We start from the raw sequence: 23,650 nt of genomic DNA, 5'->3' as shown, positions 1-23,650 counted from the left end.
TGCTGAAAGTGATAAAAAATGAAGAATAATCAGGAAAATCAAGTGTAGTGTTTATTTTTTGTCTCCTGCAATTTCTGAGAGCAATCCCAGATTAAAGCTAGCAAAATCTGCATTATTGCCCCTTGGAATTTTCTATTATACCAGGTTTAGTAACTGCGGATGGAGGGGAGTATTGGGACAAAAACCATGACACTTTTAGTGTGGCTCATGGTGTGCCCAGCCTCTCACCTGGAAACATTACAAATAAGGTTTCCGTTAGTGATCACATAACCATCAATCATGCAATTTGCTTTTTTGGCATGAAACTAAAACCACAAATGTCCTGACTGTTGTGGCTATCCATGAAAAAGGGCTCTGGTGAGCATTGCCCCCAGATTAAAGTGTCACAGGTTCTTTGTTTAGGTCATCTGAACGGGGTAGCAATGAAAGTGTTGTTGTGACAAGTACATGTATAAATTGGGTCCACTGGAATCCAAAGCAAGCTCTTCCACTTTCAAAACTGTAGCTGGATCCTGGCAAATGTAAAAATACAAATTATAACTTTCATCTGTAACTTTTGACAGTAAACAGTTAGAATAGTCATTCAAGGTCCACTTTAATATTTATTAAAAACCCAATTCGTTGATAGCGTTAGAATATTAATACATATAATATAAAGTAACTTTTAGAAAGCTAACTTCTACTCTCCAAGTGGTTCCTGTTGTAGCTTAACAAGCCGCTGCGGTGCCAGTTGCAGCTGAAAAAAGAGCAATAGTGCATCATGCTGCATGTGGAGGCAGCATAGCCAATGTAGCGTGGCACAACATGCCTTAGATTCCCTCTTAAGATGTATAGCATGAACAAACCTAATGATATGGCACTATTAGAAGTAGGCTGGTCAACAGTGCATAGTGCAATAAATAAATAGCTGAGCAGCCCTAGTGTGCTTCCTGCCTCTCCTGATCACATTATGTATTGTTGTGAACACCAAGGAGTTTTGTCCATAGCTGATACCCCTCCATTCCTGTGGGCGATGACAGTTGTGTATAGTGTGCTATGACGATGGACAAACTGCATCCATCATGGTCACTGTAACATACATGCAACTTGGGCATGATGGGTATTTAAGAGGAAATGCACACTACGTGTACGTACTTAAAGGGGGTCTGAAATGGCTTTCGGTCTGATGCACCAGACTGTTATCGCCCAGAGAGAACAGCTGCAAGAAAAATCTCCAGAGCTGTGTGGCCAGAAACATAGTCCCAGAGCAGAGTTCAGTGTTTGCAAGCATGAAGGATTCTCCTCCCTATGGGGCAGAGAGTCTGCCCACTTGCTGATGCCAGTAAACTTAAGTGGTTATACAGTGATGTAGGGGTCATCGGTCTTTGCGGGGGGGCGGGGAGGAGTGTATGGGTTGTGATCTGCCAGTGGTTGCCTGCCTGTGGTCACCGATCAAAGGTTCCCAAAAATAAGTAAATGGACAATGCAGGTTATTAGTGTCTCCCCCAATCTTTGTGTAATCTTATTAGGGATAGCAGGTGCTCAAGGCTTACGTGTGGTGAAAGAGGACTATTTGGAATGGTTGCTACAGCGTTGTTTCAAGATTACGACTTGTCCATTGTTAATTAAGTCCATAGCATGTCTTCAGCAATGTCCTCAATAATAACACATAGGTACTTGTTAAAGCCCTTACATTTGAAAGATAATCCTCCTAAAAACCAGCAGCAATCATATCCCTCGCAGGCTAGTACACTACTGGAAATAATCTAAATCCCTGCACAAAGTGAAGTGACACACTACCAGAACATCAGTTTCATGCCTGTAAGAGAAGCAGTCACACACTGCCAGAAGCACTATTAAACCCTCCTCCTGGACTAGTTCTCTAGCCTAACCTAAAAATACTTAGTAAGAGAAACTACAAGCAGGCCTGGCCAGCCTCATTTTATCAGGCAGTAGTTGCAGTCCACAACAGAGACGTGCGTGGACAAAGCCAATATGTGTGGGTTGCATTTTCAATTGTATGCGGCCCTATTGGAATTGCCAATGCTTGTTGGACTTTGTAGTAAAAGATTGCAGTGATTTGCCTTATCCATTGGTGTTAACTCCTACATCTTATTGGATTGTTATAATGCCACCTAATATTTGCCTTTCTATATTTTTTTTTTCTTGTAATTTCCCGAAAACACATTTATTTCCTGAACGTTTTCCAAAGTCGGGTAGAAGGACCTAGCAAACCTATTTCACAAAATCCTGTGTGTGCAACGATTCCAGAAAAAGCTTTCAATAAGTTGGCCTCCACAGTTGCCCAAATAAAAACGGAGTGTGCAAGCAGTTTTAGAAAGTTTTGGTTTGTTCGCTGTTTGATCACTTAATGCTAGACCTATAGTCAGCATTACAAAAACATATATTTGGATTCTTCACATGCGCTGGGGTGTGCTGATTGGTGGACTTTTTAGACATGCATAATTACTCAGGAGACGATATTTCAGGAGTGATGACTGTGTTGCACTTTAAAAATCTCTGACAATCTAGTAGGTCTTGCTTAGATAGGAAGACTTTTGTGTGACTGGTGGATCCCAAATATAACCAGGTTGAATCTCCTGATTGTAAGGGTTATGAATCATGTAGGCTGCAAAGTGTGTTTATCCACATCTACATGAAACTCATGCCCCCTCCATATCATCCTCTGCATAATTTGTAATCTCTATGCGGATTTCCCTTTGGAAAGCAACTAAAGTAATGTAACCAAAAGTTTTAATGTAACAAAAATTGTTTTTTTCTGTCTGTAAATTATGATCTATACTTGTATAATTGTACTATTGACTTTGTATCCAGGGCTTTGAATACATTATAATATGTACATTCAGTTAATAAACATTAAATAATAAAACTTATAGATTCTATCTACAGTAAGGCACCTAATTGTGCGGTTGCAGACAACATGCCCCTGAATGACTGACCAGGAGATCTCAGGGGGAAATGTCATTTAGCAATACTTACATTACTCAGCTGGTGACTCCGCACATAAACATGCCAAAGGTATGTCCACATTTTTCAGTCTCTGAGGCTTCAGAATGTATAGCTACCCAGCAAATACATGCAGATAAGCTGAAGGTTGTTTTAAATGTGTCCCTCCACCCCCCTCCTCAGACACCGCTTTCTGAATCCAAGTTTTGACCTGGGATCAAACATGGGAGGTTAGATTTAAGGGGTTCTTGGTTTCCCTCTTGACATGGCTCAGTGACCGGGTTGGTGTTGGAGCTTAGCCATTGCACAGACAGTCTTGGGCATTTCTGTCCTCCCATCTTGCAAGGAGTTCTTAATGTCTGTATCAACTGTGTGACTTGGCCTTTGTCACGTCTGTCTTATCTGTCTCTCATCTTACTGTCTTTCATCTTCCTGTCTCTCATCTCGCTGTCTGTTATCTGTGTGTCTCTCACCTGTCACATCTTTCCTTGATCTTTATTTTGAACTCTGTTTCTCTTATTGTTGTCTCCAATTTATTTCTCTCGCTCACATCTCTCATCTTACTCTCACCTACCTGTCTCTGATCTGTGTCTCCAATCTATTGCCCCTCTCCTTGACCTTTCTGTTCCTATCTTTCTCTTACTTCTGCAGCTCTGATTTCTCTATCTTGTTCACATCTCTCTCCGCTTCCCGTCTCTATAAACTAAAGATAGTCAAATGATTTTTCTGACTTCTTGAGAGTGATACTTGTATTTTATTTTTCTTAATGTTATTCTTAAACTCGATCAGTTATATTATTACCTTAATGTCGGTGAATCAACCGCATATCAATGAAGGATTCTACAGGATTTTTTTTTTTTTTTTTTTTAAAAACCTTTATTTCTTCAAAAGTCTGGACACAGCTATTCAGCCGACAACCCGGAGGTTCGGCAGCTTCGGTAGAGAAGGACAGAGAAGCGTCCACATTGCATTAAAGGAGCAGTGAAAAGATTCCATTTTTAAATAAACGCAAGCACACAACAAACCCCAGCAAGGCAAGAACACTGAATGCCCATGGTGATAGCCCCCCAGGGGAGGCCGGACCCCAATCATCTAACAGTCACAGTACTGTGATAAGAGGAAGAAGGGGGACAGCAGAGGCCCAAGAAGTCAATTAACCATCACATCTTATATACTGAGCTGGAAAGAATGTCAAGAAGAAAGCTGTTCCTCGGGGGGATCCAAATCAGGGGCAAGACATATTCCCCCCCTGTATTGATTCCACCGCCCCCAGATGGCGTGCCACTTCCGAGGGCGGCCTCTAGCGCAATATACTGTCTTTTCCCTGAGCATACTCCAGTCCATATTTTCTTTCCACGCGGTCAATGTGGGGGGCCCCACGGAGCCCCACAATCGCGCGATATCTCTCTTAGCGACCACATGTTACCCAGAGTCACCCATTGGGTCTGTGCCTCATCGTGATCAGTGGGCCCCCAGACATTCAGGAGACAACACCGCGCTTCCGGCTGCATAGCAATGCCCGTCACCCCCCCCATCACTGCATGGACTCTCCTCCAGAATTCCGTGATGACACCACATTCCCAAATGATATGCAGGAAAGTACCCACCATACCACATCCCCTCCTACATAGGCCTTCCTCAGAGAATCCCATATGAACCAGCCTTGGCCCCGTCACATACACTCGATGCAGTATTTTGAGCTGCACCAGCCTCAGACGCGACGGGATCGCAACCTCCTTGGGAGAGGAAACAGCAGACTGCCAATCCTCGTCATCCAACTCGAGTCCATCCCTAGTCCACTGGTCACGCAGCCCCAGAAGCATATCCGCCCGGACATTTATCAATTTCTTGTAGATGAGCGAGATCGTGCTCTCAGGCATATGGCCATCAAGGATCCGGTCCTCCAAAGGAGAGGACTCAGGCACCTTCTCACCCTCCACGAGCACTGACCGGAGGGCATGACGCACCTGAACATAGCGGAAAAACTCGGATGTCCCCAGCTCATACTCCTTCTGCAACTCTTCAAAGGACTTCACCCTCCCCTTAATCAGCACATCTCCGACCCTGGAGATGCCAATCAAGTCCCATTTATCAAAACCTTTTGTATGCCAAAGCCTACCCAATCTTTCAGATTCAAACAGCGGGGTAGCAAGGGTGAGCCTATCCTTCCAGCCCAGCGAGTCAGTTGCCATCTTCCACACACGCACCGCCACCCCAGTGGGCCCCGTGAGGGACGAGTCCAGGGACCGCGAGTACAACGCCCTGTGATAGTTACCACCACGCAGCAACCACCTGTCCATGGCATAACCAGGGCTGAGGACAGGGCCATAGAGACCATGATTAATCGCGCTCAGCTGGGTGGCCCAATAGTAGCGTCGGATGTCTGGAAGCGCAATACCCCCATCATACCATGGAAGCGTCAACTTAGCAATTGCTATTCGCGGCCGCCCATCCCACAACAACGTTCGTTGGAGGCTTTCGACCTCCCGAAAGTAGTTGGCCGGTACCCAATCTAGAGTATTCTGCAATGCGTAGAGGAACCGGGGAAGAGACATCATTTTGAACAAGGCAGCGCGCCCAACGAGGGAGAGCGGCAGCCTCCGCCAGCCCTCTACATCCCGCCGCAGGCGCGCTAGGGGGGGAGCAGGTTCCTCTCATACCGCAAAGCGGAGTCCGTGGAGAGAAAGATCCCCAGATACACGAAGCCCTGCTCAGCGATCTGGATCGAACAAGTTCGCGGGATCGGTGGAGCCTCGCCACTCAGAACATATAAATACGATTTACTCCAGTTGATGACGAGACCCGAATTCCTACCGAAAGATGTAAGAACGTCACAGACCACTATAAGTGATTTCTTGGGCGAGGCAAGATACAACAGGATGTCATCCGCATATAGCGAAATGCGGTCCTCGTGTTCGGGCGACCATCTAAGTCCCCTTATATCCGGGTGCCAGCGTATCCACGCTGCCAGCAGCTCAAGGGCGAGGGCGAACAACAATGGCGACAGGGGGCAACCTTGCCGAGTACCCCTCCCAAGCTGAAACGGAGTCGATGCCCGGCCATTTACCACCACACTCGCAAGGGGTCCCTCATACAGCAACCTCACCCAGCTCACAAAACCATGGCCAAAGCCGAACTTGGCCAGCACAGCCCACAAATATGCCCATTCCACTGTATCAAAGGCCATCGTGGCATCGAGAGACGCCACAATAGCTGGTTCACGCAGCGTGCCCGCCCTGGCGATTACACCATGAAGGCGCCGAAGGTTTAACGCAGTGTTACGATGCGGAATAAAACCGGATTGATCTGGGTGGATCAAGTCTCCAAGTACCCTGATCAATCGGGCCGCCAGGATTTTAGCCAGAATCTTCGGCTCGGCGTTAAGGAGTGAGATAGGCCTATATGAGGCACACTTATCTCGGGGTTTACCATCTTTGTGTATAACAACAATTGTCGCCAGTCGCTGATCCAACGGGAGAGTCCCACTCCCCCGCGCCTCCACGAACATGGCGCGCAGGTGGGGGGCGACCCTATCCGGAAACAGCTTATACAGGTCAACCGGCAAGCCATTCGGGCCCGAGGCCTTACCCAAGTTCAGCGCGCGGATAGCTCCCGCCACCTCATCGACCGTTATGTCACCATCAAGATCATCCCTATCTACTTCAGAGAGACAGGGCAAAGCGATATCACGCAATAGGTCACGCGAGTCCTCGGGCGGCCTATCCGACACTGAGGCATAAACCATACGGAAATAGTCCGAGAAACACTGTACAATCCTCTCAGGTTCCACAATCACCTCTTCCCCCCTCTCCCGTCAACTCCGGCACTACTCTATTAACCCGTTCTTTTTTGTCCAGCCAAGCTAGCAGTTTCCTGGCCTTGTCACCAACATCATACAGGCGGCCCTGCTGTTCCCTACTGAGGGTCTTAGCGGCATTCGTCACCAGGTCCTTATACTCGGCTTGCTGAAGCTCAGCTCATGCAGTGAGGCCTCTGTAACCTCCTCCTCTAGCGCTCCCTCCAAAGCCACGATCTCCTCCTCAACCTGCATAACCTCGCCATCTCTCCGCCGCTTGGCCGCCACTACAAGGGAGAGGGCCTCCCCTCGCAGCACGGTCTTAAATGCTTCCCACAGCGACACAGCCGAGTCCACGGATCCCTGATTGTCCTTGAAAAAATTATCAACTGTCTTCACCAGTGCGCTGCGCATCTTGGGGTCTCAAAAGTACCAAGGGTTAATAGGAACCACCCTTCCCCCTCCCTCACGGCCGACATCCAGCCTGACCCACACTGGCGAATGGTCCGATATACCACGCGCCATGTGCCTGGCCTCGGACACCAATGAGGCGTGCGCAGCCAGAGTGAGCAGGTAATCAATCCTAGAGAGGCTACCATGCGCCCCGGAGTGGAAGGTGTACTGGCTCTGTGTGGGGTGCCGGAGCCTCCAGCAGTCTATCAGGCCGAGTGTGTCTAGAAAGTCTGGGAGCCACTTCTGAGCCCCCCCTGTGTCTCTGGGCGGGTATCTATCCAGCAGCCCAGAGCCGACAGCATTGAAATCACCCCCCACCACAAGCATACCCCCCGGGAGATCCAGCAGGGCCCTACCCAGATCTGTAAACGTGGAGGCCTGCAGGGCCGGCGGGACATAAACCGAAACTAAAACCAAAGTTCTTCCCTCCCACCGCCCCGCCACCGCCACAAACCTCCCCCTATCGTCAACAATGGTGGAGTCCACCTCAAATGGTAACGAGGCTCTGACTAGGATGCCCACACCCCTGGACCCAGAGGAGAATCCCGAATGAGCTATGAATTTATAACCCTTCCTATTAAGAGCATAGCACGTGTTACCTATAAGGTGCGTCTCCTGCAGTAGGGCGACATCCGGCAATGACCGTTTCAAGAATTGCAAAACAATCCCGCGCTTAATGCGATCCCCCAAACCATTAACATTCCAGCTAATAACACTTAAACCCCTACCCCCCATCCCCACACGTAAAGAGGCCCACCCCACACCCGAAGAGCCACCATGGAACAGTCCTGAAAATAATCACTACGCCTTGCAGAAACGAACCCCCCAACAACAAACCCAAAATCCCAACTATCCCCTCCACCCTGCACCCCTGCTGCAGCTTACAAAGCCCCCCCAACTTGCAGTGTGCCTGTCGCCCTACCAAACCCAAAATCTACAAAAAGTACCCTAAGGGAGGAAAGAGCTCCCCTCGTCCTCCCACAACCCTCCGTATTTACTGCATTCTGTTCAAGTCATTAGCTAGAGTCAAATCGAGTCAGTCCGGTTCCGAAGACATCAACCTTGTTCATCCCGGCCACTGTCCCCGTCTGCGGCAGTGACCTCTCCCGTCCGTCGTCGGGGCAGAGCGTCCAGCCATTCATCGGCCATGACAGGCGACTCAAAGAAGAATGTTCGGTCTTCGTACACCACACGTAGTCTGGCAGGGAAGAGCATGGCATATTTCAGTTCCCTCTCCTGAAGCCGCCTCTTCACCCCCAGGAAGCCCTGCCTCTGCACCTGCTGGGTGAAGTCAGGATAGAAATTCACCGACGCGTTCTGGAAGGGGACCGGGCCCGTCACCCTCGATGCTTGCAGGATAGCGTCCCGATCTCGAAAATGAAAGAGCCGGGCGACAATCGGCCTTGGTGGGGCTCCCACCTTGGGCCTCCCACCCGGCACTCTATGGGCCCTCTCAACTGCGAAAAACTTCCCAAGACCCTTAGGCTGCAGATGGTTAAGCACCAAGTCCTCCACGAGCAGGTCTACAGAAGTCTCGTCCGAGGACTCCGGGACCCTGATAACGCGCACGTTGTTGCGCCTGGCCCGGCTCTCAAAGTCCTCCAGCCGACGGGCGGCGAGATCACTCTCGGTCCGCAACTTACGGACCTCGGTCTGTAGTTCCGAGACATCATCAGCGAGGCCCGTGGTCTTGAGGTCCAGGGTTTTAACTCGTTCATTTGTTTTGCCCAGATCCGCGCGGATCAGATTAACGTCCACCAAGATGGTATCCACTTTGTGCGCCAGGGCATCAAACTGTCTCCCAATCGAAGTCTGCAGCCCTTCGAGCGCGCCCATGACATCCTGCAGCGAGAGCTCCGGGGCCAAGGGTGAGGCAGTGTTCTGTGTATCCGGCGACTGGCTCGGTCCACCCGGTAACCCCTTCTGCTGGGCATAGCGGTCCATATTATTGGCTTGAGTATAGGCTCCCCGCCTGGTGGCCTTAGGCTTCAGCCGATCCACCTCTGCTTTGCCCGACATGGTTGTTTCAAGCAGGTCGGTTCAAACAGGACGGCCCTCTCTCAGCGAAAGGAATCAGGAGCGCTCAGTCCTGCGATGGGCCGCCAGAGTAGCGTGCAGAGTGTCCAAATGATAATAAAGCAGCCGAGAGCACTCCCTAGGCAGGGCAAACAAAGGGCGAGAAAGTGAAAGTGAAAGGATGGGGACCTCCGTCCGGTAGTTCACACCTCGCCCGGCCGCTGTTGTTCAATTAGAGGTCGGGCATCCTGCCAACTCTAGCCCCTGGCATCCCTCGGAGATAGGCCTCAATCCTCCGCCATACGTAACTCCGGTTCCCAGTGGGCGATCCGACCTCGGGTAGCATCAATCGCCTCCCTGACGGGTCATCTGCACGATGCCATGCATACAGACAGGATTAGAGACAGGATAGTCGACGGAGGGCACGAGGGTCTCGGGAGCTCAAAGCTCACGCGGCCATCTTGGTCAAGCGCTAGGCTCCTCTTAGGATTTTTTATATAACAAAATTTGATGCACAAGTACATTAAAAGTCACTGCAATTAATCAATAAGAGACGGGGCTTCATTTGTTCATCATTATTTTCAGTATATGGCTTGAGGGGGGCTTCTTTTGTTAATCATTATATTTAGTATATTGCTTGAGCTCGGACATGCTGCTCACATCCACCATCTTAAACACAAGGAGATGATGGAGAGGGCGCTGAAACTTTTCAGACACTCACCCCCAATCACAGATCTGGGTTGAATCCATCATCGTTCTTTAGCTCACTTCACAACCCCAGTGAAGACCCAGCCATATGCAAATCACTCTTGACCCTGTGCCTCATGGGAACAGTTCAGCTCAAACTGCCAAGCCAGGTCTTCCCTGTACTGGAAACAAGCATCCTGGTACCAGTTTCGGGGTAACCCCCCTCATCAGCCAGGCTAGCTCACCCAAGATCAGCATGGACTGCCTATAAACAGATCTGCATGAACTCAGGAAAGAACTTCAAAGCATATCACTAAGAGTAAACCAGGCTGAAAATAGAGCCCGCAGGTTCGAATACCAATCTAATTCCCTACAGAAAAACTACAAGGCAACGAAAAATAAAAACAATCTTTGAAAAAGAGATCACTAACTTGGAAGACAGGAACAGGAGAGGGATCTAAGGATCTTTGGATTACCTGAACAAACAGAGAACTAATATAACTGTTGTGTGTCTTTCCTAGAAGCCTGGATACCACAAGTCTTAAAAATTGACTTCAAAAGGGAATTTGAAATTGAAAGGGCCCTCAGAGTTCCAAACAGACCCTCCCAACACCTTAAACCATCTTGTCCTATGAGTTTTAGACCTTTAAGATATGAGCACACTGATAAAGTCCTTAACCAAATATGAGTCATAAAAACATGGACATGGAAGGCCTCAAAATTGGCATATCTCAGGACGATGCCAAAGAGACAATATTCCATAGGAAAGGATTCTTGGCTCAAAGAAATCGATTGAATACAATGAACTTCTCATTCGCAGTACCAGAAAAATTAAGAAGATCAGATCAGAACAAGCTTTATTCGATTTGTGCGATAAAATCATAAAAGCATACATTTAAAAGCATTTCAATAACACATAAATTAAAAGTATCTTGGGGTAAAGTTTACAAACTAAATTACACGATGACACAAGGTTCAATATCTGCAGTCACAACGATTTCATTTCAGTTAAAAACGAATGGTTCATATAAGAATTATTTTTCTGCATTTCACTATGCATTTTAAAAATGAGGAAATTGGCTTTATAAAATATTCATTATCTAGAAATTGCAGAGCTAGAAATGCTGGCCTACATTTTCTCAAGCCCATTACTTTTAAAATTGGTAAAATCCATCTCCATCTTTGGATTGCGTAAAACTTACAAAATAAAACCAGATGAATTGTTGATTGCTGGGACTGTTCGTCACAAGGACATCTGCTCAGTTCTGTAGCCCGGTCATTTATTACAGGAAAACTTATCAGGAGGTGAAAGATACCTAATCTAAAACGTGTTAATACAAATCTCTCATATGTATCCCAAGAATTGTCAGCATCAACTGATTAGTCTGTACCGAGAGTTTGATTGCCTCGACCACAAATCTGTTCTCCTCCAGATGTGTCATACAGAGCTTTTAAAGATATTTTCTGGAGACAGAACTTATGGTACCAGGGTCATTATAGTATTCAGGGTGGCCGAGATCATTAGGGAAGTCCTTTATATATTTTAACATGGAATAGCCAGCGCCCTGTCCAACTTGAGGCTATCTTTTAAAATTTCACAATTCAAAGTAGTCAAAGAGTCAAAATGCTGTGCCACAAAAGGACTGGTTGGCATTTTATCAAGTCTGAGATGTATGGAATCCCTAGCTCGGAGTGGCAAATATAAGTTGAAGTACTGCCTGGAACTGTCAAAATAAATTTTAGGAAGGTATTCCCCACCTGCTGAATGGGTTTTGTATCTCGATAGCCCCAGACTTCAGTGCCGTATGTTGCCATACTGACACATTTCGCCGGATAAATATGTAGCATCTCAGCAGGTGGCCTTCTTCTCAATTCCCTATCAAAGTGGCCAGCGCAGATGGTGATTTCATAAAAAGCTGCTTGGGACCATTTCCCCTTTTGATCAAATAAAATGCCTAACTAGGCAAATGTCTTGGTGAATTCCACCTTCGTGTTACCAATGAACATGTCCCTACATTTGGCACTACCTTTCCCACACTTCATAATAAAGGTTTTAGTTGTGTTAACTTTCAATCCCAGGTTATCTATATACTCACTGTATACTGTAAGGACCCTTTGGAGTCCCAATTGGGTCCTTACCGTCAACACTGCATCGTCCGCGTACAGAAGGGCGGGTAGGGGGCAGTTGTTTATTTGTGGCGCGTGTAGGCCCTCTCCCACCATTATGTGTTCTAACCCATTGGTATATAGTGTAAATAGGAAAGGTGCCAGTACGCAGCCCTGTCTAACCCCCCTCTCCATGTTGCACGGTGCAGTGCATTTGCCCTTAACTCCATACCGGACTCTTGCATTTGCGTTCCCATAAAGCTGGCTCAGAAAATGGATGAGTGGAGCTTCCACCCCCATCTTAGTTAAGATGTTCCATAACTTGTCATGAACCACGCAGTCAAAAGCTGCCGTAAGGTCGACAAATGCGAGGTATAGCCTTCCTTGTTTGGACTGCGTATACTTCCCTAGCAGGATGTTTAGGTTTAATACTTGTTCCAATGTGCCCATCCCCTCCCTAAAGCCAAATTGTACATCTGAAAGGATATTCTTGTCTTCTGCCCAGTCTTGCAATTGATTGAGTACAATCTGACCCACCACCTCAGCCATGGAACCCAGCAAAGATATTGGGCGATTGCACGCTGGGTTCTGTCTATCGCCCTTTTTAAATATAGGGACCAATAATGACTCTGACCAGGTCTCTATGAAACCCTTAGAGCAACATGCCGCTAGTACCTGTGTTAGAATAGGGCCCCATAATGGTATATTTACTTTAAAAAGGTCTACTGGCAAACCGTCCGGGCCGGGGGCCTTCCCTCTCTTACTTGCAGTTATTGCGGAGATGACCTAGTCTAGGGTAAAACATAGGTCTATCGGATAATTGTCTAAATAACTAGCTCCCTGGTGTGTCAGTGCATTTGTCGAGTTACTTCCAGCCGCTTCCTGTTTGTACACCTTGAAAAAATACTCCACCCACTGACGTTCGTCTATGGCAATCTCTATGGTTGGTAGATCTTGATCCGAGAGGAATGGGGTGTTTACTGCACACTGAAAGGCCCCGCTATCTTTTTCAAGGTTGCTTCATGTAGCGTCACCAAGCCTTACCTTTTAATTTGGATTTACGTGCTTTCAGGGCTTGATTATATTCCTTTCTTGCTTCCCTTATTTCACTGCTGTCTCTTGTAGGTTTATGTAATACTTGCTTTAATTTTTGAGTAAGCTTTTGTACAATTAGAATCAAAACATCCGTAGTTGTTCGAGTATGTTTTTTTATTCTCGACCCTCAATGTATTTCTTATTTCAGATGTAATCTGTGCATAGGCTCTTAAAATATGGTCGTGGGGGCTCATCTCGTCTAAGCACAATAAAAAGGATTTTTGACAGTTTACCAGAATTTTCTTTGTAAATTCTGTATGTTCTATTTGGGACCACCGCAATGAATAACCGTTTATTTTATCCAGCTCTATGTTTTGAAACATATATTCAGGATTGCCCTGAATACTTTGCACATATTTCAAATTAGATAAACTGACGCTCAGCGGGAAACGATCGCTCACAGATATATCCTGAGTTCTAAAATGTGTGAGTTTTGCTGCGTATCTACTGGGCAGAATTACATAATCGATTATTGAATTCATACCTCTCCCGTTGAATGTCTGGGTAAAAGGCACTGGTGGGGGGGGGGGGGAACAGAGACTGTTAGCAAAAGTTAAATCAAATGAAAACAAAATCTCATTTAAAAGCTCTCCATATGTTGTGTGGGGGAAGTTGGGGTTAGTGTTATTATCCTCAACTATTAGACCACAATTTTCCCCTCCGCTTAATCGGCACAGAACAATATTAAAATCACCCCACCATACAATAAACACTTTCTTTGTATTATCACAGTGTAGTTTGTTCAAATCTCTGCTTAATTCCTTCAGTACTCCCGTTATTCGATACTTAGGGGCATTGCTGGAAAAAAAAGCAGTACACAGCAATGATATTTATCCATAAACATGGTTACAATGTGATAGTAACTGTTAGATATTGACAGGGTTATCTTATCTAAGTTCACCTTATTAGACACAAATATACTTAGACCTCCTTATTAGACACAAATATACTTAGACCTCCTTTGAATATCCCATGTACAGAAGGGACTGCAGGCGTATGGGAAGTCTTATAACCATTAATATGGATACTGTCTACAGCCTAAGCTTCCTCAAAACATAAAATATTACACTTTTCAATAAAGTCAAGCCACACTGGGTTTAGCAATTTTGAGCGCAGACCTGCAACGTTCCAAAATAGAACAGCGATATCTTCCATCATATCATGTTTGCCATTTGAACCCGCATGTAATTCTGTGGTGGTTGATGGTAGATTATGAACCATGCCCTTCTCATTGGGCGATCTTGTACCCAGGGTAAGAGGTAAGATGGTTGGATTTATAGATATAATACTAGGCAATCTATCTTCATAGTTAACAGTTAAACCCTTTTCCTGATTACAACCAGTTTCTGAAATCAACCTGAGCGCAGCTGCTGGGGTGAGTAGATCATGTGTCTCGCTAAGGGAGTTTTTGTATCTATGTTGTTTAGTCAATCAATCTTGTCTAAAGTAGGGAGAAGGTCAAACCGATTTTTTACTGCTGCGTGATGTGTGATAGTTATTTTTGTAGGTTTTTCTACTATTGTTTCTCAGGCCATATTCAGAGGAGGTTGGTAAAAGTAGCCCAGTGGTAAAACATTAATGCCACATAACTTTGTATTTTTATTTCCTGCTCTCCAGAGGATAGTCTTCACTAGTTGTGTGGTTTTAAACATTAAGACTATACAATCCCCTAAGAAGTTCTTGTAGTCTCTACCCAGCCAACTCAGTCTTCTAGCCATTTTGAATTCCATGAAAAGTTGCTCCATTAACCTTGTGTTTGCCCGAGCCATTAAAGCGCCTTGTTTCTCAGAGAGTCCCAAGGTTCATTTTCATCGGCCCTAAGTTTTGGAACATTAGCAAGTATTACTGTGTATTGTATTGCCACTGGGGGTAAATCCAAACGATTTAAGTTAACTTGAGAGTTCATCCGGGGAAGATGGATAGACAAGTTGTGATTGGTTGACTGCGTAGAACTATCCTCTGGTATAGCTATAGCATTCATCTTATAACCTCTTGATTCGGAATTTTGGGGGTTTGTTGAGAGTACGCCTTGTGGCCTTGTGGCTCTTGTTACATAATGCGAAGAGTCTTGTATCCCAGGGGTTGCTCGATCTGATACTGTGTGCGTCTGTCTGTTTGTGCTTTCCATTCTGACATCCTTGGTTATTTTTCCCTGGCCCGCTTGACTGTGGGGACTTCTAACCTGGTTGACCGTCCTCTCCATTCTGTATTTATTGGTCAGAGTCTCTTCAATCCTAGAGACTCTATCAATTAAACTGTCTATAGCATCTATAAAAAATGTATCTAAGTCTACCACTAGGGTAGTTAAATTAACTAGTTCATTGGCCGGGATAGTAGGAGTAATTTTTGAGTGAGACCTCCCTTTTTGCCCCTTATCTTGGCATGTTAATATTTTAATTTGGTTAGTTTGTTTAGTCACTTTTTTGCCCCTTTTCAGGGGTAGGGAATTGGATTCACTAGAGATTGCCTGCTTTTGGGTCACCTCTCTCACTAACTTAATTGTTACCTCTGGGTTTCTCCAGCGTTTTAATGGGGGTTGTTTATAAGACTCCTGATCAATAAATATTATTTCTTCAGGCACAAATTGGACGCAGCCATTCTGGGATTGTATGCCCCCAGCCTCCACCGTTGTGACTGCTAACATATCCTTTGGCTTGTTTACTTTTTGTGAAACCCCAAAGTTTACCTGAATTCATAGTCTCTTCCACAGTAGTGATTTGCCTTTCAATGGCCCCCATTGCCCCAGTGAGAAAGTTTAATAATGTTGCAAGTGATGATCCCTTGGACGTTGTTAATGGCGGAGTCTGATTAGTCATGACTTTCTTTTACCCATCTTTACGATGAAGTTCGCTAGATCAATGTGCAGGGCCAAGTGGCTTTCTATAGGTCTTGCTGCAGTATAGTGTCCTATCTTATACTCCTCTATCTCACCACAGATCCCAGAAATAAACTGTGGGTAGGAAGAATAATTCAATTTAACTTACAGGTCCAGCCCGCCGACAGTGTCCTTAAAGTCGTAGATCAATACATGTCCAAGTACCAATGGTCTCAGTCAGGTAGGCGAGCCAATATTTTCTCAGCAATTAGCAAATTACCGGGCCGGGAAACCAAGAGAGGAGGCCAAGCCCAGCCTCCTCCGGGCTTTGACAGGTGCAAATGGGCCCCGCCCTTGGCCCGTGCTTTGCCCGGGCTCGCCAGCGCACGTTCCGTGCCGCGGAAGCCAGAGGCTGCCTTTATGCACGCCCCCAGGGCGGAAAGAATGTAGTTAGCACCTCCCGGCGCGTTAAATAATGGGGGATGTAGTCCCCATGAGGCCAAATACTGTCACTGGTACTGGCGGTGAAGAAAATGGAAAGAACTAGCAACATTCCTGGACGACTACACGCTACAAAAGATGGCCATATAGTGTTTATCTCTACATAATTCTAGATGTTACAATTTCTGCCACCCTTCCAATTTTGTCAGTTCTAGATGCCACCTGGATTGCAACCCAGTTCCTCCTCTCCAGACTAACACACTAACCTACATCTTTTTGCACATTGCCAGAGCTCCACAATATGTACGTAATACATACACTCGTAAGTACTCAAATCACCCTTTTATATTTCTACAATGACTAATGACTATCTAACGAGAGTCTGCCAATTAGCCCACTAATCTATATCACCTTAATTTCTACCCACTACTGACTTGTAGATTCACCCCACGTAACCTCTTCACTAACCTTGTTGTAACAGCCTATACACAAGAATCTGACACTGCTGAATTCTATTTGGATGGATATAACTACTAAAATGGACAGATAATATGGATCTATTTCATCAATAAATGTTTAGATCATTAGATCTTTAGACCTTACATGTTCAGCCATTGACATTAGAAGTTTATATTTAATCTATCATCGCAAATCTAAGTTCAGATATTGCAGTTATGACAAATAATATCTTATAGATAAATCCTCTAGAGACAAGTTAAGGTTCTATCTGTTATCTTATGCAACTCAATACAGTTATTTTACTGTGGTTTAGACAATATAGGTTCATGATGAATGCTTAATCTCTTCACTAGCCCTATTGTAACAGTCTATACACAAGAATGTGACGGTGCTAGATGTTTTTCGCATGGCTATAAATACTAAAATTGAAAGGTAATATGGCTCCATCTCTGCATTAGTTGTTTAGACCTTACCTGTACAGCCAATGACTTTAGTACTAGTTAATGACATTAGTAGTTTATTTTTAATGTTTATGTTTAATCTGTCATCATGAAATCCACGTTCCAATATTGCGGCTAAGACAAGTAATGTCTTATAGATGAATGCTCTAGAGACAAGTTAGAGTTACTATCTGTTATCTTATGCATCTTAATAGTTATTCTACGACACTGCGGTTTAGGTAATAATTTGTTTAATGATGAATGCTTTAGAATGCATAAGAGACAAGTTAATGTTATTATCTGTTCTCTCCTCGCGATGACTGCTGCTTTCCCTGTTCTCTCTCCCTTATCCTCGGCAGCCGGATCCCGGGGGACATCTACCACCTCCCATCTCACGGAAGGTACTCAGTGGGTTGGTTATGTGTGGGTCAAAGGGTTTTCCTTTCTTCCCCTTCTGTTATTCCTTTTTTGATCTCCCTCTCCTTGCCCATAAAATATTCTCTCTTCCTGAAGATGTCACAATCATAAGCATCAAACTTCCCACAGCGGTAACTGGCTCATACGCCACCCAATTACCACCTTAGCACTCCACCACCTGTCACGACCCCTATACTATACTAAACCATGAGCTCAACACTATATGTGATCTTAGTGATAAGAGGTGGCCATCACACTTCACTAGTTTACGTGCCAGTAAGTATTTGAAATCACTACTTCCATTATCTGACCTACTACCACGCTCACTATGTGCTGGCTCGGATCCTAGCCCCAACCAAGAACCATGAATAATTTCTCACTTAAAATACTCTCCCACAACACAAATGGTATCAACCACCCAGTAAAATGCAGGAAAGTCCTGGGTTACTGCGCTAAACTTAATGGTGATATAATTCTTTAGCAAGAAATAAAATTGGGACACAAAGATTGCAACTCCCTGCGATATCAAGGAATACATAGTATCTACGCCTCCCCTGCCAATAAGAAGAAAAGTGGGGTCATTACCCTTATAACTAAAAAAAAGTTAATCTTGAAGTTGTGGAATACACCCATGACAGTGACGGCAGATGACTAATCACCAAAGTAAAAAACAATCACACTTCTTTTTATATTATTAACATTTAGGCCCCTACGGCTGACAGTCACTCTAAACAAACAATCATGTGAATTACCAAAGCAGGAGACTTTAACCTCCCTTGGGATGCTGCACTAGATAAAAATTCCACATGCAAATACAGACCCAGTAAATCACATAAACAAACGAGGAACCTATGTAAAACGCACTGTCTGAATGACATTTGGCGCCTCCACAATTCGACAGGAAGCAAATTCACATTCTACTCACACCCACACAACACGCTGTCAAGAATAGACTATATTCTGAAAAACAGTGTACTTACCCCGGCTGCCTCCGCTCCCAATGTTCGAACCAATACTAATTTCAGATCACGCCTGCATCTCAGTGGACTTACAAATTGGTCACAACCCCCCTAACCAGAATTAATGGAGATTCAACAAAGAAGCCCTTAAAGACCAATTGCTTGTTGATAAAATAAAAAGCTTTATTGATAATTTCTTCCATGAGAACTACAGCAGTGAAATCTCTAAGGAAGCCTTATGGGATTCCATGAAGGCCATCATCAGAAGTGACCTCATTAATATTATGCCTAATATAAATAAGCGCATGAACAAACACATTTTAGAACAATCAATTAAACAATCAGAAAAGGAATTCTCGGTTAATAAAAAACAGGAACTCTTACAACAACTCAAAAGACTAAACTATGAGTATAACAAGCTGTTGAGTAGCAGGACGCACACCTGGGTGCAATACAACAAAATGAAAAACTTTAAAGAATCCAACAAGGCAGGCAAAGTCCTAGCCAATTACTTAAAATATAAAAAGAGCTAAAACTATATCCCATCTATTAGAAACAAATCTGAAACATCTGTTAAAGACCCACTGGAAATAGTTAAGGTCCCATTCAGAGTTTACAAAGGCGATACACTTCATTAAACCTAGTAAGCCACCAGGGCCTGATGAATTTTCTGCCAGCATTTATAAAACCTTTTCATTCACTTTGAGAAAACTTGTAAAATCACAAGTACAACCTCCGAAGTGACCCTTACCATGAGTCTTAAAGATGGGAAGGACCCCCTAGAAGGCAAAAACTATAGACCCATTTCCCTCCTAAACTTGGACTGCAAAAGAGCTCTTCCATCTCTATTTACAGATTACAAACCGGCATCGTAAAAGGTTGACCCTGTTCAGACAATATTAGACTTTTCTGCCACATCATTCAAAAAGCTACATTTCTAACATCACCTACAATAGCCATGACCTTGGACACAGAAAAGGCCTTCCATAAGGTCACCTGGCCTTTTCTACACACTGACCTGCACAAATTCAACCTTGGAGATACTTTAACCACCAAATATTCATGTTGTATACCCAACCCTCAGCAAGTGTTAGAGTAAATGGGATCCTATCCAAAAAAATAAACTTAGCACAAGGAACTAGTCGAGGCTGTCTCCCTTCTCCCCTTCTCTATCTCTTAGTCATAGAACCTCTCCATGTCTCCATCAGAACCAACACACTTATAAAAGACATATCTATTGGGAACACTCCCTACAAAGTCTGCGCCTACGCTGACAACGTACGTATATTTTCACAAGAGGCCGAAATCTTATCTGAAATCAGGCTGCTCCCTAAACCAAAGTTTTTCCTCTGAATCACGTAACTCTTTCGTCCATTGTGAAATATACCAAACTACACTGGCAATCCTCGCAGATTATATACCTAGGTCTATACTTTTTAATAATAATATATTAATAATAATAACAATAATCCACATTTGTAAACGCGAACATTCACCCGTAAGGGTCTCTAGGAGCTGGGGGCCGTCGTGAAGATTAAGCAAGCTATTGCCCATAGTCGCATGGTTCTGGGCTAATCTGGCGCCGGGGATCGAATCGTGATCCCCAGATTCCGGAGTCAGTCTCCGTGGCCGCGGCGCCACACCTCTTCCCTTATAAGTAACCTAGAAGACACACAGAAAATAAATGAAGAGTTCCTCCTTAAGAAAACCAAAGAGATACTCTCAGCCTGGTCGCCAAAATTTATGACATGGTGGGGTCGTGCAGAGTGCAATAAATGATGATTGCTCGCAAATAAACTTTATTACGTCCATGCTTCCCATACAACTATCGAACAACTTCTTTAATAACATCAACGTTATGATTTCCAATTTTCTTTGAAAAAGGAAAAAATGTAGAATGGTCCTCAAGAAACTAAAACTAAATAAATGCTTTGAAGGCCTCCACATCCCCATTTTTTTAAAATACCAACTTTCTTTTCTAATCAAACAAGCCACTGGGTAGATCCATCCTGAAACGCAAGGTACACCGCTATTAGTTCACATCGAAGAATCACTGGCAAAACCATATGCTTTAATTTCACTGTTAACTATGAAAACAGTCCCACTACAACACTCCCATATTATTCTCAAGGAGACTATATCAGCTCTTAGATCACTGGATAAAATGCTCCAGCATAAAATCCAAAACTCAGACCACCCTTCCCTATAGAACAACGCGAAAATTAAACTCAAAGGTACATCCCCATCATGGACATCTTAGTCATCAAACAATATCTTATTTCTCACAGACCTTGCCCATCAACATACTTTAAAATGTTTGAAGAGTTACAGAACTCTCACAACCTTGGAAACTTTGAATTCTATAACTTCCTTAAATTAAAGTTTGTGATGCAAAAGAATCCTACTCAACACACTTCCAACCTGATCCCCCCTTCTTTTTAAATTAGCCAAAATGCCCAATGTAGCACCCACAATTTATAAGTTCAAAAACTCCTCTAACTTCAACAAAAAAATCACATCCGAAATCCAATCTAAATTTATTGAATCAGCCCCTAATCCCACTCTCTCAGGCCTAAATGATGTCTCATGGGAAAAGATCTGGACATTTGCCCTCGAAAATAAAATCTCTCCCACTCTTTCATAATGTAAATACTGGATACTACATAGACCATACGGACCCCTGAGGTACTCTCCAGAGTAGGGCTTCTAGACTCAAATATTTGCTGGAACTGCCAAAACTCAACAGGAACCCTTATCTATATGTTATTCCAGTGTGTAAAGCTCCACCATTTGTGGAACGAGATTCAGAAAACCATAAATGCAATCTACAACACTGAGATCTCCTTGAATTTCCAGTTACCTTAGACACCTGGTTGCATTCCAATGCCTTGAAACTAAACTAATCAGACATGTGTCTCATGGACCTCTTACTAATGATAAGAATAAAAAATATACTCTGGAAATCATTCGAAAACCTGCAGACAACATACTTTTCAACAATTATATTTGCCAGACATCTCAGAAGCTATGGAATAGACTAGATGTATATATGCAAAAATAAAACCTCCTTCAGATTACAACACTCCCCCATCCCCAACGTGGGCGCTAACTCAACCCAGCTCTCACTTTTAGGCGCTAAGCAACAAATGTCTGCCGTCAAATTACTGCCAGTACTATATCCTAGGCATCCCTCGCTCTTTCTTCTAACCCTCTCTCTCTAGGGCCTCGTAAGTCAGCCTTGTCCCTCTCCTCCCACCTCCACCCCATACTCAACCTACTCCCCCGGGGTTCACCTCCATTAATAATTCCGAACATACAAATGTGATTTACATCTATAACCTGCTGATTATATTTTGTTTTACTCTAAAATGTATTCAATCAATCAGGGTGCTTTTAAAGAGTGACTACTCACCCACAAGGGTCTCAAGGTGCTGTGTGGGGAGGGGCACTGCAGGTTCGTCGAAGGCACTGCGGTTCAGTCAGAGCCAGGTCTTGAGGTCCTTCCTGAATGGAGACAGTGACAGTGATTGCCTGAAGCGTAGAGACAGGGTGATCCAGGTTTTAGCAACGAGGTAGGAGAAGGATCTTCCTCCAGCTGGGGTCTTGTCGATCTGTGGGATGGTGATAAGGGCCAGCTGGGCGGAGGTGAGGTGTCTCGTGGGTGTGTAGAAGGAGAGGCGATGGTTGCGGTGTGCAAGTCCGGCGTTGTGGAGGGCTTTGTAGGCATGTATGAGGAACTTGAAGGCAATTCTTTCTTTGACTGGGAGCCAGTGGAGATCTCTCAGGTGACCGGTGATGTGGCTGTGGTGGAGGATGTTCACAGTGAGTCTGGCGGAGGCATTCTGGATGTGCTCATGTACCACAAGCATTTACCTCATTAGGATTGTCCAGTACCCCTCCCTATTACCTCCCCCTCATTTTTTTGTATCCCCTAAAACTAATACAATATTTTAAATTCAAAAATTATTTTCGGTGCATGAATAGGTATTAGAACAAATTGAAATTGACATTGAGAAAAACAGTCACACTCTCCAAAAGGTAGGTACACCAGCTTTATTCCTCATGTCACCTCAACCACCCAGCAGTGACTGCCACCTAAGAGTTCTCCCCTCAAGAGCGTGCCATGCAGAGAACATCACAGTGTTTCACACAGAGAACATCATGTAGCCCAGCCCCACAATTCCATGGCATTCCACACCCATCACACCCCCTTTACAACAATGATGGAAAGAATAATCCATGTATCTAAGAAATATACTTACAAAACGACTAACCAAACAATAGTAATAACTAAAAACACTTTAATAATAAAAAATCAGCTACAGTATAATTATTAACTTACTCCAAAGAAAAGAGTGCAAAGCGTAGAAGCATCACTATAGGATTGCATTACATAGAATCGACAGTGAAAATAACCAAATATACAGCATATATATATACACACGCTCACCCGCTCGCTCGCTCTCTCTCTCTCTCGCTCGCTCTCTTTCTCTCTCGCTCTCTCTCCCCCTCCCCCCTCCATCCCCCCCACTACTAGGACATGGCATAATCCTTAAACTGAGCAAAACTTATTTTCCTCCTAGATGAAAACCTCATATGACCATTTTTGTTTCGTGAGTCAGTGTCATTGGAATTTATAGACTCCACAAATTTCACCTCCGGCCACTTGGACAAATGATCAACTAGAACAAGGCCAAACTTTGACGTGCCACCCAAAACCCCAAAAGGTATAGATACATCAAACGCTACCTTGTGCCATGGCAAATTATTGAGTACAATGGGACTGACTGTAGAAGGACATGTTATTCGTGAGTTCTAACTGAGAATGCCTGCACACCAATCACAAACGTATCGTTCTATGGCTACATCTACTACTGCCCACCAAAAATAGTGTCTTACTCCACACTTCATGGCATGCACGCCAAAATGGCCCTTATGAGCTAAATCCAAAATATTTTTGCGAATACAACCGGAATCTCATCAGAAACTCTATTGTAAGGAATTAATGTTTCAGGTGTAT

At 44.5% G+C, this 23,650-nt stretch overlaps 1 protein-coding gene across 5 annotated transcripts in view; it reads left to right on the top strand.

Moving 5' to 3' along the window:
• The window catches only part of TTC39B (tetratricopeptide repeat domain 39B), a 513,680-nt gene that overhangs the window by 424,677 nt on the left and 65,353 nt on the right, over window positions 1–23,650 (top strand). For 3 of the 5 annotated variants that reach the window (XM_085633811.1, XM_085633829.1, XM_085633836.1), the window contains one exon: window positions 17,614–17,655. The exons of the other annotated variants lie outside the window; for them this stretch is intronic. In XM_085633811.1, coding sequence (XP_085489937.1) covers window positions 17,614–17,655 — 42 coding nt within the window. The remainder of the gene's footprint in view (window positions 1–17,613; window positions 17,656–23,650) is intronic. 5 annotated transcript variants of the gene reach the window in all.

The sequence above is a fragment of the Triturus cristatus genome, chromosome 2_1 (genome assembly GCF_964204655.1).
Source record: "Triturus cristatus chromosome 2_1, aTriCri1.1, whole genome shotgun sequence".
Lineage (NCBI taxonomy): Eukaryota > Metazoa > Chordata > Amphibia > Caudata > Salamandridae > Triturus > Triturus cristatus.
Note: the sequence above shows the minus strand (reverse complement) of the source record. Positions and strands in the feature narration are given on the sequence as shown.